The sequence below is a fragment of the Aythya fuligula genome, chromosome 7, assembly GCF_009819795.1.
Source record: "Aythya fuligula isolate bAytFul2 chromosome 7, bAytFul2.pri, whole genome shotgun sequence".
NCBI lineage: Eukaryota > Metazoa > Chordata > Aves > Anseriformes > Anatidae > Aythya > Aythya fuligula.
The window spans coordinates 22423920-22440269 of NC_045565.1; the positions used below are offsets into that span (position 1 = coordinate 22423920).

General features: G+C 37.5%; 1 protein-coding gene across 5 annotated transcripts in view; it reads right to left on the reverse strand.

Moving 5' to 3' along the window:
- Positions 1-11524, reverse strand: part of KNDC1 (kinase non-catalytic C-lobe domain containing 1) — a 62575-nt gene extending 51051 nt beyond the window's left edge. For 3 of the 5 annotated variants that reach the window (XM_032191056.1, XM_032191058.1, XM_032191059.1), the window contains exons 1-3: positions 11353-11524; positions 6724-6922; positions 4061-4119 (exon numbers count right to left, since the gene is read on the reverse strand). In XM_032191056.1, coding sequence (XP_032046947.1) covers positions 4061-4119; positions 6724-6922; positions 11353-11454 — 360 coding nt within the window. In that variant the 5' untranslated portion in view covers positions 11455-11524. Of the gene's footprint in view, positions 1-922; positions 2511-3293; positions 3409-4060; positions 4120-6723; positions 6923-11352 lie in introns of those variants that run through there. The other 2 variants (XR_004253476.1, XM_032191057.1) reach the window with 2 other exon arrangements.
- Positions 11525-16350: the final 4826 nt, after the last annotated feature.

The window sequence follows — 16350 nt, forward strand, 5'->3', positions numbered from 1 at the left end:
AACTCACCAATATTTAACTATTCCTGTTGTGCCTCCCATTGGTCAAACTTCACAAGTCTAACACTGTACTGCCCAGGGCAAAAAAAAAAAAAAAAAAGAAAAAAAAAAAAAAAACAAAAAAAACAACCATTTTCATTACAAAAAGTTCGATTAAAGAAAAGGCTTTTCTATTTAGGAATCAAGACTCGGTATTAGTTTATACTGAAGCTGAATCATTTGCTAAGCAAAGAATATTGCCAATTTCAAAAGAAACCTCAAATATGTATTTTTGCATCTCAGTCTCTGTGCTTTTCTAAAAGAAAAAAAAAAGCTCACTTTATACTGCTCTCTACAACAACACACTAGTAGAGCATTACGTAATGTGAGGCTAGCCCTTTATACTCAGATGTTTATTTCTAGCTGACTTAGCTCAAGGTTCAGTGAAAACAAAAAAAGCAGTCAGTATTTGCTATAGCAAATTAGAGGAGAAGCAGAAAACAGATCTTTCCATCTGTGCAGTCAGATAATAGCTTCAGTCACCAGAAGATTTTTACCAAACCCAACCACATCGCATACCTGCATATGCATTAGTAATAAAAATGAAAAATATACTAAAATGTACTGTAGAGAAATCTACCTCTTCGAGTTACAGTATGAACTGTAACTCTAAAGTTTATCTCCTAGGAAATGAAGAAACATTTATCTCATTTGTCCTCCTACTTCCCTCCCTCTTTGCATCACCAACCCTTAACAGCACAGTTACTGGGGCACAACTGTAATAGCAACAGTATGTAAGGTTATAGCACAGTTAGAGGAAAATAATTAAAATGAACTTAACATCATTCTCTCTAAACAGTCGTTTTTGGTGTCAGGTATAGAATAGACAAGTCCTTGAAAAGCTAGTTTTTTTTTTTTTTTTTTTTTTTTTTTTTTTTTTTTTTTACTTTCCTACTATTAATGGTAACTGAAGTTGGTGTTATTATCCTCCCTTGACAAACACAAAGCAGGTCAAGAAAAAAAGTGCAAGTCTAAAACAAACCATGTGAAATTAATCACTTTTCAGTCCTGTGCATTGGCCTGTGGACCAAGCTTTAGATCTCTTGTTATTCAAAATTCTCACAAGAAACTGAAATTTTTAATTGTGTTGTTTCAGGCACTAGGACAGCAATGCATTTCGTTTCCTGTGTGTGCTTATGAGTACCAGCTAAGTTTAGTAACTAATTAGACTGGAGTCACAATTCCATTAGAGGTCTGGATCAGTAATTCACAAAGGAGGAAACAAAACATCTCTTGTTGAAAAAACTGTAGCTTTATTTAAAAGATTTTAAGAGTTTGAAGAGGAAGAAGTCATCCAGTAGCTATACAAACCTCACTGTACACTTCCATTTTTTAACCCACAAAATAGGTCATGCTCAAATCAAGTAAAACCTCTGGCTGACAAGTATTTTAAATCTGCTGAGCTTTTGACACCAGAGTAACAGCTGTCACAGACCACAATGAAAATAATTAGTAGTTCCAATACTCATTTCTTCTCTTTATATTGAAATTGAGTAGTTTCAATATAAACACTACTTTCCAATGATCTCAACAAAGCATACATGCAAAGCTGCAGAAACGATCCTCCAACAAAGTACAACTAAGCAAGGTCATTACCAAGGAAGGAGCAAGCAGTAACACAAGATTTCGTGCCTCTATAAGAAGTCCAGCTTATTGGTATAGTACAAAGAATCTTATAATACCATGAAAGCACAAGTGCCTAGAGTTTCCTCACAGAGGTGCATTTAGACAGACGTATTCCACTACTGCATAATAGAAGGTGAGGGGACAGGCAAAAGTATAAATACCTTTGAAAAACAGAAGAACTTGAAGTTTTAGCAGCAAGAAAAAAATAACTTGGAAAGACTACGATATTTTACAATATTGTAGAACTAGTGACATAAGGATTAACCTACTGCAGGTCTTAGAAGCTGCAAAAGCAAGTTGAGGTCAGTGTGGATCCCTGGCAAAATCTGATCAAGCACTTATATAAGTGAACCAAAATCTACAAGCAGCAGGAAGTAAAGCTTTGAAACTTCCATGAATGCCCAGAATCCCCCAGCTGTCTGACAAGAGGCACACAAATTCCAGAGCAAAACAATACACCTCCTGCCTCAAAGGGAAAAGCACTGGCTTTTCAGTCTTGCGCATTGCACTAGCTTGGTCAATGGAAAACAGCTGAGGCAACAGGACAGTCCTGTAGCACTGGTCTTCTGCTTTGCAAGGCTCCTCAACTTGCTGAAGAAATACGGGAAGTGGACAGAAATCAGCATACCCAGCCCTTATCTCATTTCACAACACACAAGAACAGGTTGTCACTGCTCCTCTTCCATTTAAATATATACCTTCAGGTACTTTCATCAACCTTTGCAAAGAAAGCAAGAGTCAATGTTCAGAGCCACTCCTGACTCAAAACTGCCTTCCTTGACTGTGTAATTGTTGTTTGTACTGTGCTTGGTATTAGGATTCAACGAGGCTTCACAGGCTTGTACGAACTGCCATAAGAGAAAATTTTAAAAATAAAAAATGAACCTGTATGCAGATGAGTTTTGCCCAAGAGCAATACAATGGCCTTGTATATCAGACAGAACTAAAGTTTCATGTGATTTTGTATTCCTACAGTCTTCCCAAATTCCCATTTCACTTTGTCCTTAGTCTTAAAATCTATTTCAGTACATCTATTTGCTACATACAATATCAGGGGTTCAGCAACTCCTAGATGCAGAGAAAGGGGGGAAAAAATGCAAGTTTTCCAGAGGAGTAAATAACTCCACAAATCTTTTAAGTGTCTTTGTCTTGAGTCTTAGAGACTTGTTGAGGGACAAAGCAGGGAGAACATATTTTCCCCAGAAGTTTTTAACTGCAGCTTCAGACGTATAACAAAAGCAAAGAAACAAAGAAATAGTCACCTTTGGGTCACTTTAGAACTTGCTTTTCTCAATCACATCTGCATGTAAAGACTACTGCGTTTTTTATGTTTACATAAAATGCCAGTTCCCTCCTAAAAACCCTCCCTGACCAACTCCCTAGCCCCAAGAAAAAAAAAAAAAAAACAAAACACACCAGCTTGGGAATGGGACAGGAAATTGAGTGAAAAAAAAATCAAATTCAAAATTCGATAGATGACCTATATAACTACATTAACAGCAACAGGAAAAATGTCACATCCCTGAACTTCAAAGACTTTGCTACTTCATATTCTGATTTTATTTCTCCTCTCCTCCGCCTTATCATTCTCATCATACTTGCAGTACTACACAATTCCAAGGTTCACTTACCCTTTTTCCCCTTAGGCAACACAGAGGATTATAAAAGTGACTATGAAGAAGAAAATTATGAAAAGTAGAAGGTTTTTGTGTTGAACAATGAAGACGCAGACTAAATTCTTCTATACTGTGAAGGACAATAATTCAAATGCTTTAATTAGCAACATGTTCTATCTAAAAATACATGCCACAAAAAATAATGTATTAAAAAAGCATAGATACTAAGCAAGTAAGCACTCTTGCAGTATGCAATGAGATGGTTGACTTGGGAGGCTAATGAATTAGTATAAACAATTTAAATCTAATTTAATTTAACAATGTAGAGCATTTGTGCATTGCGAAGCAACAGATAGTCATTTGTTTCTTCATTAAATCAAAGATAATACTGCTGATTACCCTTCCATGAATTATTTTACTGAAGAGGATAGGAAATAAATTTTATATTTAATCATAAAAGTTCATGGCTAGTCCCCAAACAAGCAAATATAACCAGTGAAGGATACCAGTGAACGTAATATAAACCAGCTGTGGTTTAAGACATGTTATACAGTCAAAATAGCTTCTCAGACTTTAACAGTCAGTGAACAAAATATTAATTTTCTGTAAAAACACTTAAGTTTATTTTTTATTTCTATAAAACACACACCATGTTCCTAAAACAGCAAAATTCATAATCTTTAAATGTGCTAGGATTGTACATTGAGAATGCTGAGCACTTGGTACTATGGAAATATTAAAGATGATTGAACCCCACTATTTACAGAAATTTATGAACTTGCCTCAAAAGTGTTACCGGTGATATCAAATTCTGGTGGAACAAAGGCACCCTCTGGATCATCTTTGAAAGGAAAAGGAAATGTATTAGATTAGAAATTAATAGTTGTATTAAAAAAAAAAACCAAAAACAAACTTGCATTATTAGTGTATAAGGCACATTCTTATCTGATATGAAAAACTGTATTTAGCAGTATTTTGGTTCACTCATATCTGATCTACAAAGAACTTGTCATTCATGTTTCTAGTACCATAAGTAAACTAAAATGCCATTTTCAAACTGTCCTTCAGAAGACACTATTTCCCAAAGCAATACATTTACCAAACCTAACTACTTCTTACATGTCTTCAAACCTTTATGCTTGGACCAAGTTACCAGCTTGTGTGGCTCAGCTGTGGCGTGTGTGTGTTAATTACATTAACAGTTGGAGGAAATACATCCCCCATTTGTGTGCTGCCTAGCAGAGAACTGAGCTACTGCAGCAGTCACTACTGACTGAAGAGACAGATGGAAGAAACTTCCTAAGAGAAACTGATGTTACATGCATGCTTGGATGCAGCAGCAATGTCCACACACTATGTGGACATCACATGAACCCAGTCAAAAACACTAAGGGATTAAAAAAGTGTCTGACTGAAAACAACTTTGTGTCTGTATTTTAGAAGTAAAATGCAAAACTCACGTTGTGAAGACAGTAAGCTCAGAAATATGGTAGAAGACTTGTTCTACATATTTATATATTACAGCTACCTTCTACCCCTTCTTTCCAGAGAACAGTTTAAAGGCTGTACAACTGTATAGTTTTTAATCACCAGTAAAGCTCACCATATTCTTTTATTATAAAGTTTAAAACAGAGATTTGCTTGATTTGAATAGACAAGAAGATATCAGAGCTATTGGACGTTTGTCACTTTCCTTAGCGCCACAGAACCTGCAGGAAGCAGAACTCTGCAAAAGCAGAGGTGACAGGCTGCTCATTTTTTTGTGCTGGCAAGCAAGTCCAGAGGTTATCATTTTCTTCTGGAAAATGAAATGCATAAGCAGCAACCATGAGGAAGCAAAAAAAGACAACTTCCAGAAGGGCCTATCTAGCAAACTGTAATCGTAACAATATTTGAGGGAAAGGGGAAGAGAAAAACCCAAGGGTACAGGGGAGGATGAAAATAGAATATACACAAGTTTTTGCATTTCTAGGAAAAACACAACTTTATTTAAACAGAACTAATGAAAAGTCATTAGAGACTAACATGACTTCAGAGAACAAAATTTTTGTATGTCATTTGCTTTGCATAGGAATTCTCATTATTCTCATTATTATATTCTCACATACTTTAAATACTTGAATAGGGCGAATTCCTGGATCAATTGTTTGCCAGCTATTAAATTGAACTAAAACATTATGAAGGAAGTAATTTTTTTCCTCCTTTCTAAGCTGCAAACAAAAAAATCTTAGATTAGGGTGTTTTTCACCCATTAGATTTACCCCCTTCAACAAGTTTTTTTTTTTTTAATGTCCTTATGAATACAAAGCCTACCCTTCCACCAAATTTCAAGTTATGAGCTCTTTAAACCAAAGGAAATTAATTCCATGCTACCCTTTTAACGTAGAACTAAAAGTTCAAATATATTTGAGTAATCTAACTGCAACACAAATACCACAATAATAATGAGAAAAAATGTTATATTTATGAACAGTATTTTGTTACATGCTTACTTGAAATACAATATTTAACTCTACAGAACGTAACTAATATTCATGTTGCAAAGTTATCTTTTTTCTAATGTGATCTATTTTTTTTTTTTTTTTAAACTAAACGAATAAACACTTAGATTTAAAAATAAGTTAGATTAAAGAAAACATAATAAATACCTGAATGGAGTATGTATGGTCTAAAAACAGTTCTTCTACATGCAAGATGGCATAATTTAAAAAAGACTACAAAATAAGAGCTTTTTTTGTTTGTTTCACAACATTCCTAGCAGGCTCAAGACAAAGATGTTTGAGATGCGTCATGTGAAATGTGAAAAACAATATGGGCTTTTTTTTTTGTCTACACTGATATCAGAAGCCATATTTGAAGTTAAGCCTTTCTCCCCCCCCTTAATTAATCTCTTACCATACCTGAAGATCTTACATGCTACTGCATAATGGTATTTAACACTTTAAAATCATTCTCCAGTCATTCACTAACCTTGTTGAATTTAAAATCACAACTCAAAAATATTCAAGAGAATTTTCCTTTCTAGCAGCAAACATCACTAAAATTCCCCATCCTCTATGGCCACAACCATCAAGATACACAGTGTCAGATTTTTCCAGAAATACAACACAACCATAAAATGAAAAGAACTAGAAGAGGCAAAACCAAGAATGTGCTTTGCAAAAGTAAAGACATAGGTACCTAGATACAGCAACACATAACCAGTGTTCAAAATGGAAATACTGGATAAATATTTTAAAATAACTGGGAAGAGTCTTCTAATCAAGCTCATAAAAGCCTATCAATCACAAAACTAAGCATATAATTTCATACTATATTAACCCATTTAAAGTTTTTTTTTTCTTTAATTACAAGTCTGAAGAATAAAATATAATGCTTTCCTACAGCCTCTCAGAATGAGTTTCCACAGTTTTAAAACAAATTGCCTGGAAACACAAATACTTACCACTGAGTTGTTCCATGAAGCATACATTGCCATTGGTGTTAAAAGCCAGTGTGTCAGGAGTGATGCAGAGTGTCTGGAAGATTGCAGAATGGGCAATGCTCTTCAGAGAATGGCAACACTCCAGGCAGATTGCCCAAATATCTTGCTCAGTAAGACAGCTATCCCGCAGTGACAAAATATCAGCAAGGGACACATTCTCCTGCCAAGACACGAATTCATAAATTACTTCGCATTTCATGACATTACTTTGAGTATCATAGATTACATTTGACACAATTGGCTACAACTAATGTTTCCAGCAACTTCTCAGACTTTCTAGGACAGCAATTAACACCCTGAGAACACAAAGAGAATGATGTTGCTCTTACAGTTTGTCTCAAAGAGGCATACTTAACCTGAACAAAGGTATCACAGTATGTTAACACCAAAAAGAGACTTACTAGGGAGTTACGTAAACACCGCATCAAAGTTAGGGAAACACACCATTCAGAGGTAAAAGCAGTGAGACTAAATCAAAATATTTTGTTTAATCCATGTCTCTCTTAAATTCTCCCAGGTGCCCCTGGATAAACTACTTTTAAATTCTCTTCACAGCAGTTTTCCCTAACAGTGAACAAGTACCCTCTAAACTGGCATGTCTTAAAAATGATGCTGTTGTGAAGTTTAGTGGTCTAGACCATTTAATAAAGCCTCAAAAGTCAAAATTCCTGCAGGAAAAGCGTTCTTTGACTTAAAATAGAAACATTTTAGTTGTCATAGACTTCTCCATTATTCCCAATGCTCTTGTGATCAAAACAGCATACAGACTTGTTTCTAAATTACTACCTGAAACTGTATCTCAGCTTCATTTGACCATTTCATTACAGCAAGGCTATAAAAAGTTTGTTTAAAAAAATAAATAAATAAAAATGCAGCTCAAATGTAGCTCTTCTGGTAAAGACATTCAGAAATAATGCAAGCAGCTGAGCATTTTTTGTCTGTTTTTAGAATACTAATACGTTACCTGTAGCTACAGAAGTAAAGTTTCCATGAATTTAAAGGCATGACAAAAGCATAAAAACAATCAAAACGCCAATTCCATCAGTAAAAAAAAAATAAGCAAACAGAAAAATGGAAATATCTACAGAAGCTACTTAGTAGCAAAGCTATACCATTATTAACTATGTTATTTGTCATTAAATTATAAATAGTAATTAAGATTAAAGACTATACTTCTGAATGATAAGTATACCTTGAATTGAAGACAAACGCTCATTACTTAGAACACAGAAAATAAACTCTCCCTTGGTCAGCAAAATAGCATGAGATATTCTAGAGTTCTGAAATGGAAACTGAGTTGCAGTGGTTTAAAGTTTTAATCCTGGAGACAAACTTGAAAAATACAGTTATAACATAATTTATGTACCTCATTACTGGACAATATCAATAAGATCTGGATTACCATTTACAGATGGGGTAACAGTTTGTTAGCATGTCTTTTGGAGAATAAAGTACTACATTCACCACATTCTTTAAAAAAAAGAAAAAAAAAGCCAATCCTTAGTCCAAAATTTTGGTTTTCAGTCTAAAGTACAATACTTAATATTTATAAGAAAAAAAAAAAAAAAAAAAAAAAAAAACAAGCATGAAATAAATCATGCTTTGTGAACTTTAACTTCTAGATTAAATACTGTAATTTTTGCCAAATTTTACAGGGGGATTGGTTCACTAATGGCTGTTATTATCATAATGCTTTCAAGCACTAATCACAGACCCTCAACCCTCAGAGTTCAGTCCTATATAACAAGGAAGAGCCAAAAACCCACACAACTCAGGTACGTGAAAAAACAGATCTTTTTCTCTGCGCTGTGCTCAGAACCTTACGTGCAACACTGCCATCAGATTTTGAGGATGGATGAGGAAACTTTGCACATCTTTATGAGAAACTTCTGTCAAGCATGAAGGCAGCACAGAGGTTCTTATATGTGAAAACATAAGCACATGACAAGGAGCTGGACCACAAGTCATAAGGCTTTGAAGCTGATCAAGCTGAAAGGATGCAGACAAGCTTGGGACAGGATGACAAACTGCTTATCATAACTTCATGGAAAAAAAAATAAAAATCTGTGATCAAAGCAATGAACCAGTAATTATTTTTAATTTTTAATGTTTCTAGGATCATCCAAGCTGGATACCTAGGTGACATGACTACATTTGCCAAAACTGCAATGAATGTTTCATTAATCAAGATGCAAAAACAGGAGTCTCAGCTGTGCATATGGACAAGAATGGCTTATTTTAGAGATACTATAATAAACACCTAACAACTGCAAACTTTAAGACAGCCTCAATGTCAAGGTGCAGTCATGATCAGGACTTGACTTCCTTTTGAGTCAAGCTTTCAGGTTGAGCTCTAGAGATGATACTGATCATCAGCAATGATACATGTAGTTTAAACATACAAAACCATCTTTGTTTTGGGGACTAAATGAAGGATGACGAACTCATGTCAAACAAATTTATCTTCCTTCCAGGTAAAGAGAAAGTTAGGTAAAACAAAACAAAGCAATAAAGAAAGCTGAGCTCACGTTCAGTGGCTTTCATCAGCAATGGATGTATGGGTGAAGATTAGAAAACAAAAACAAACCAAAAACAAAGCAAAACAACAACAATTAAAAGGCAAACAACCATTCAAGAAACCTTTGTCCTTCCAAGAAGGAAGGTTTCAGGACATGAAGTTATTTATTTTATGGAAACTGTATTTCTCAAATGGCCGCACTATCTTGATCTACTGCAGCAAAGCAGCACCTGTTAGAGAATGAGGGATTGAAAATACTGAGACGTGTATTTGTTTTAAGACCATAACAAAGCACTTTTGGGCAAGCTGGAGCTTCTGGAAAGCCATGACTGCAACATTTTGGTCCACTGAAGATTTACAGGAAAACTAGAGTCTTTGTTACGTAGAGACAGAAGCCTTCCTCACTTGCCTCATGATCAGCAGAAGATACCTGAAAAAGCTATTTACCGTATGATAACTAGGATAAGTTAGCTGTTCAGACATATTTTAATATAATATTTTAATTACTCCCTTTAGATTTCAGTTTTCCCTTGTATTTTCTTCAAAAAATATAAAACACAGTTTAGTAGTATATGTAATAAAGCAGAGAAAAGTGGAAGAGAAAAAATAATTGGCCACAGACAGCTTCTTAAAAAAAATAAATCAAGGAGTTTTAGACCAAGAGAGTCTTGGTAAATAAATATATTTTAAATACATCATTCCCCCTATTTCCTATTCATTTGCTCAGGCAGCATCCAGCTTCACATGTTGGCTTCTATAAACCACATACATCAGACACCGGCCTCACCACGTAAAGCAACGAGAAGCACAGGCTCTAGTCAGTGACTAAGCATCTAAGTAGGCACCTCAGCATTCACAGCTTTCTGGCACCTTTTTGTCAACATAGTTTATACAAATTTCAAAACAATCTCTTCTAGAGTCACGGATAATACAGCAAACGTCATTCAGTACATTCATCATATTTGAAGAAGGTCATGTTTGTTTTCTCAACAAGAATATTGAAAATATTCCTGTACCTGGAGTAATTAAACAGAAGGGGCTGGTGGGAATCTACAATCAAAGTATATGTTAAGCAGCTGAGAGAAATGGGCTCAGGTCTTCCTCCTACAGAAGGAAGATTTGACCCTCAGCCTTCTCCCATCCTGAGTAAATACTCAGTATTTGTATTGAAGTATTTAAGCTTATGTGTAAAGGGGAGGCCACTGCCACCTGCCTTCTGTATTTTGCATGTGCCAGTCTGAAAGGGCCTACTACACTGAGTACTACAGATGATGAAGGAAGAGTACACATTTGACTTATAAGAGTGAACTCTGGATTAAGACTAGAAAAGTCAGTTAATACCAGAAGGGTGAAACTACTGAGCCATTAGATGGCTTATGGAGGTTGGAAGGGACTTCTCATTTTCAAACACACATTCTTGGGGTTCTTGAAACACCAAATAAGCAAGACTACAAGGGCTGGTCTGGGGAGGAAGCAACTCACATACGGTTCTCCAAACTTTGACTTCAGAGTTTACACAACTTACCATTTCATCCAAACATTCACTGCGGGGTAAGGAACATGTCATTGTGGAAGCAAGCAGGAGCACAAAAAAAAAAAAAAAAAAAAAAAAAAAAAAAGCAAGCGCAAAACAAAACACGTCCAGATAAATTTGATTACAGAACCAGACTTAGCTACAGGTTATTTGGCACAATAAAGATTCAAAAGATTTTTTTTTTTTTTCTCCTGACAAAGGCCTTTTTACAAAGGGCAATAAGAAATGACTGTATGAATATCAAGCTGGTGGCCACTGGAAATACTTTTGCCCATTTAATAAATTGCTATTTATTAGGTACTATAAGGAAACACTTCACAACTGCAGAGCTACCCCACAGCCGCAACAGGGATTACGAGGCACCCCATCCTGGAGGACCATGACTTTGCCGTTGTGTGCACAAGGTGGATGGGGATGGACCAAGCCCAGCTGGGCTCACCGGGCCGGAGGGAGCCGCGATGGGCACAGCAGCACTTACAGCCGTGTCTGCGGTGCCCCCGGCCCCGCCGTGGGGCTGCCCCCACCCTGCCACACTCACCTCGTCCTCCAGCAGCGTCGGCAGAGGCTCGAAGTCGTAGCAGGTCACCTCCTCCTCCTCCTCCTCATAAAACCCATCCTCCGCAGCGCCCACGGCCTCCATTCCGCCCGGGGAGGGAGCAGAGGCTTCGCCTTCTCAGCCCCGCCGCGCACCCAGAGCACGGCCCCCACCGTGGCACATCCCCACGCCCGCCTGCGGGCTGCCCCCGGCGGCGACCCCCGCGGCGCCGCGCTCGCCCGCCCGCTTTAACCCCTTCTCGTCCCGGCGGGGCCCGGCCGCGGGGCGCCCCCTGCCTCTCCCTTCGGCCCGCTGCCGCCGCCCGCCTAAGCCCTCGGCTGGGGCAGTGCTGCCATGGCAACGCGGCCCGCCGCCGCCTCACTGCGGCGACTCCCGCCCCTCCTGCGGCGGCGCCCGCCTCGCCCTCCGCCCCGCCGCGACCCGGGACGACACCGGGCACCGGCCACCGATGCCGGCGAGTCCTCCGGAGCACCGTGCTCCGCGGTTGCGGCGAGCTCTCGGAGACAGAGCGGCGGCGTTGCGGTGGGCCCTGAGGGGCGCACCCGCCGCAGTGCCCGCTGCGGCCGCCCGGGGCGAGCGGGTGCCGGGACCGGTCCCCGGGCGGAGGGCGAGGGGCCGGGGCGACCGCGTTGCCTGGCGGCCGGGGTGTTTACAGCCGGTGTGGCCCTGGAGCTGCCTCGGCCGAGCGGGTTCCTCGCCTCACGGGCGTGCTGAAGGCCCTGCGTGCCCCCCGTGCCTCGCGTCCCCCCCTCACCGGAGGCTAAATAAATGGGATTTTTCAAACCGATTATCGACTTTATTTTCATTAGACCTGACATTTATTTGCTATCCACAGGACTTAGAGCATCTAAAATAGCTTTATGAATGCTCCCTTTGAAATTGAAGCTTCATGATCAAGATTTCCCTCCAAAGTACCACAAAGTGCATGTTTTTGTTTCAAGTAACCCCTATTATAAACCACAAATGGTATCACGTAAACAGCACACAGCTGGTCCCGTTTCTGTGTGGGAAGAGGAATCCAGCAGTCTGTAAAACAGGTCTGCATACACTCCATCAACCTGTGAGCAGCAGAACCCTGATTTAGCCTTGGCCACATCACGATCTCGTTTCTCCATTGTGACCAGCAAGGCAGACAGAAGGGGCTGTTTTCTTCTGTAATTAAGTTTCACAATTACGGGTACGTGGAAAATAACAGTACCATTTTCATTATTCTTGTTTCCTGTATTCCTATAATTTTATGTCAAAATAGAGTATGTTAATGGATTAATCTGTGCACAGTGTATCAAACAAAGCAAGGGTTTTGTATTCAATCTTGTATGTAATACTCTTGAAAAGATTAATACCCTATTAAACTATACGTTAACAAACACTGTTTGTTAATTTTGTTAATTTTGTTAGTGTAACAAACACTAACAAAAATACTTTGGTTAACTGCGCCATAAAAGTCATCCTGCAGCAGTTGTAAGATTTCACCCAATTAAATATTAATTGGATACATTCCATGGTTACAGCATGCTACTTAGAAAAAAACAAACAAAAAAAAACACAAAACAACAAAACCAAAAAACACAACAAACCCAAGTAGATTGGAATCTTCTATATATATACTGTCTTCTTCTAACATGTTGAAATAAATTGATGTGGACAAAACGTTCCTTATGATTACAGAAGTCTGTAATCTATATATATATTTATAATTTAATAACTTGGGCTTTTAATTGTGAACAAATATTAGAGCATGGGAAATAGGAAGTGCCTGTTGCTTCTGAAAATAAATCCCAATCTGATCCCAGGAACAGCATTATTTTACTTAAAAAAATGTTTCTTAAAACATATTTCAGCAGCGTATTTGTTCATATGTTTTCTTTGGGCAGTGTGATCTACCCGAGAAGAATCCCAGATTCCGGACCCTTGTGGGCTGGGGTCTTAACTGCACTGTAAAGAAAACCACAAGATTAAAGAACTCTCTTCATTGTGTAAATTGGGTCTATGATCCACACTCAGCCATAAATACCTCTTACATCAGCACTCCATTGCAATCACCACTTGAGCATTCATAAACATTTCTGTAAAATGATACTTTAAGTCAAATGGGCAAAATTCACATACTTTTTTTTTTTTTTTTAGGATCAGTTTTTGTTTTAGTAAAGAAAGAGAAAATCACCTGCTAAAAGCAATCATTAATTGAGTGGTAGGGCATTGCCCTGTAAGGTTACCAGACTCATGTTCAGACACCTGTCCCGTGTTATTTGGACTTGGGGCTTTAATACAGGCTTGGGTAGTTCTTGCCAGCATAAGTGACCAACTGTATCCAAGTGATTTGAGATGCTCATGACTTGTCTTCTCTTCTGGTTGCCCTGGTTAACTTTCTTGCCTTAACGAAGACTATCTATACCAAGTGGAATATGTACAAAGTGGAAAGCAAAATAAAATAAGCATAGAGGGAGCGAAAGACACTGTACTCCAGGTGATAAAATATACACTATTCCTCTGTGAAACAAAAGCTGTAGAGAACTCAGCCTTATCACAAGCGCCTTGACAGGCAGTTCAGGACAGTTACTGGAACTAATACAGTGTGGTAGATTTTTCTAGAAAAGTTGCTACGATAATTTTCGACTCTCATCAGTAGTTCTATTGTTTTGTTTTCCTCCTTGGTCTCATGGTTGAGGTAGCAGTCAGAAAAGTCAGTGTAACTTGTTTGATACATTCATCTAACCATGTTCTCATACTAGGATATTTTTTCTTATTAACCTCTGCAATTAATCATGACCCATAGGAATTGTTGGAGGACATGCAACACTACACAGTTCAACATGAGAAAACAAACAAACAAACAAACACGTAGATGAAGCTGTTGGTTTGTCTGCAGTTATATTTTTATTTCTTTTCTTCCCACAGTATTACTTAAGAACTTAAAGTTCCTAAGAGTCTTTTATACATTAGCAGTAGGCATTTTTTGAATGATGTTTTGATGGATACTTCTGATGAATAGTATCTGTGGAAATAATCTTCTGAGTTTAAGGTTAGCTGAATGTGCAATTGAATATCACATTAAAAAGGGAAATCTATAGCATATCAGTCAGGTTCTCAAAGGTGAGGGTTCTCAAAAGGCAGAAATAAAAACTTTATTTTCAGTAATAATATAGTCTGAAAAGAAATAAGAATGTCAGCATAGATTAAAGGAACCAGAGAGGTTTTATTGCCCTTTGATCAGATTTTGTATATGAACTGGGATCTCTTTAATAATAGGGATCAGGGATCACAATTATTAGAGATTTTGACTTCTTAATAATAGATTAGAGATGAAAAACTATTAAATGAAGGTTAAGCTGTGCTATTATACATGAGAAACCACTTGATGAAAAAGTCATTGAATCAACATGAAGTTTTGTGTCTTAGATTTGACGTATAATAAAAGACAATACAGAGGGACTGAATAAAACGTGTCTGATTTCAGTCTTCTCACATGCTCCCTGTATCTAATTTGTAGTAAATGCGTTAGAGTTATGGCAGTTTGTACTTTCCACATAAGCAAGGTTTGCAGCAGAATGGCTGACTTGATTTCTGTCTCTGGCAGCATTCAATAGCAGATGTCTAGAAAAAAGTGTATGAACAAGTAGCCGTATACTTACGCTCTTCCAGCAAAGTCAGCCTCCAAAGAGTCACATTTTAGATATCCCCTAAGCCAGTGGTAATGTCTATTGGTTTAAGAAGCCTAGAATATTTTTCTTTAATGAATTTGTTCATTCACTTTTCGAGTTTGAATAGTTTTACTATTCACCATGTCCTACTGCAAAATTCCTCTGCACAATGCATGAAGTAAAGTCTTTGTTTCATTTGAGGCCCCCGATTACTTGTGTTGGAAAAGGCCATGGTGGATAGGTTCCCTATTTATCATCTCTTTATCATTCATGATGCGACACAGCTGTCTTATCTCCCATGTTATATCTTTTCAGGTTGAAAGGTCCTGTTCTTGTTGCTCGTTGACAGAATAGAAATTATTCCATGACTTTGATCATGCACTTCACAGTACTTTTTATAATTGTGTCCTTATGTAATAAAAAATTTTGGAAGAGAAGGTTGAAACCTGAATGAATAAATGAACGAACAAATGAATGAGTGAATGAATCAATCAAAGAAAGAATTGGTAACTAAATGAAAGAAAGAATGACTTGATAGTTGGTTTTTGTTTGTTTGTTTTTAAATAATTAATTAACAACTTGCGAACCTAAAGGAAATATATCTCTTAAACATGAATTAATGTTTAATCCTCTGTCTTTTATTTCCACGTATCTGGATTCATGATATTGACCAAAAATAATTACGTGGACACTAGTCACTGAGAATACAGTCATGGAAACTCAGAGGGTGACTACCAACATCTCTCATCCGTCTCTGTAACTTAATCTAAATACAAGTTACAGGAGGAAAGAAATTGTATAGGGTACTACTGTTATGCTACTCTGTGCTACTGTTGATGTCTTTCATGTTCCTTTTTAGGCTTTTCCTTTTCATTATAGCACTTTGGTTATTCTTCTTTCTGGATTATATAATCATAATTGACTATTAAAATTTTGGAGTACCAGCCTTGTAGATGAAAGGTACACATTTGTTACACTATAATTAGATTGTGCATTCTCCTTTTAAGAGTTTTTGTTTAATGGCAGTTTGCCTGAAGGCTCTCATTTTAATTTAGTTTGGGTGAAACTGTGGGAACTGAAGGATTGCAGTATAAAGAATTGGTTCTTCTGTGTGTATGACATATTCTTTTCATTTGTTTGGTTTTTGTTAATCAGAGATTGCTTTATTGCCATGGGCTTTCATACTTTTAGTCTATGAAACTACTGTTCTTCCTTTAGCAGTTATATATATTTCAATGCAGGGAAAAGTTTTCTGCCAGTTGCCAGCTGCCCGTCTTTATCGCAGCAGTGAGAAAGCATTATAATAAAAAGGAAATTATGTGTTGCTCCTACTGAAAAA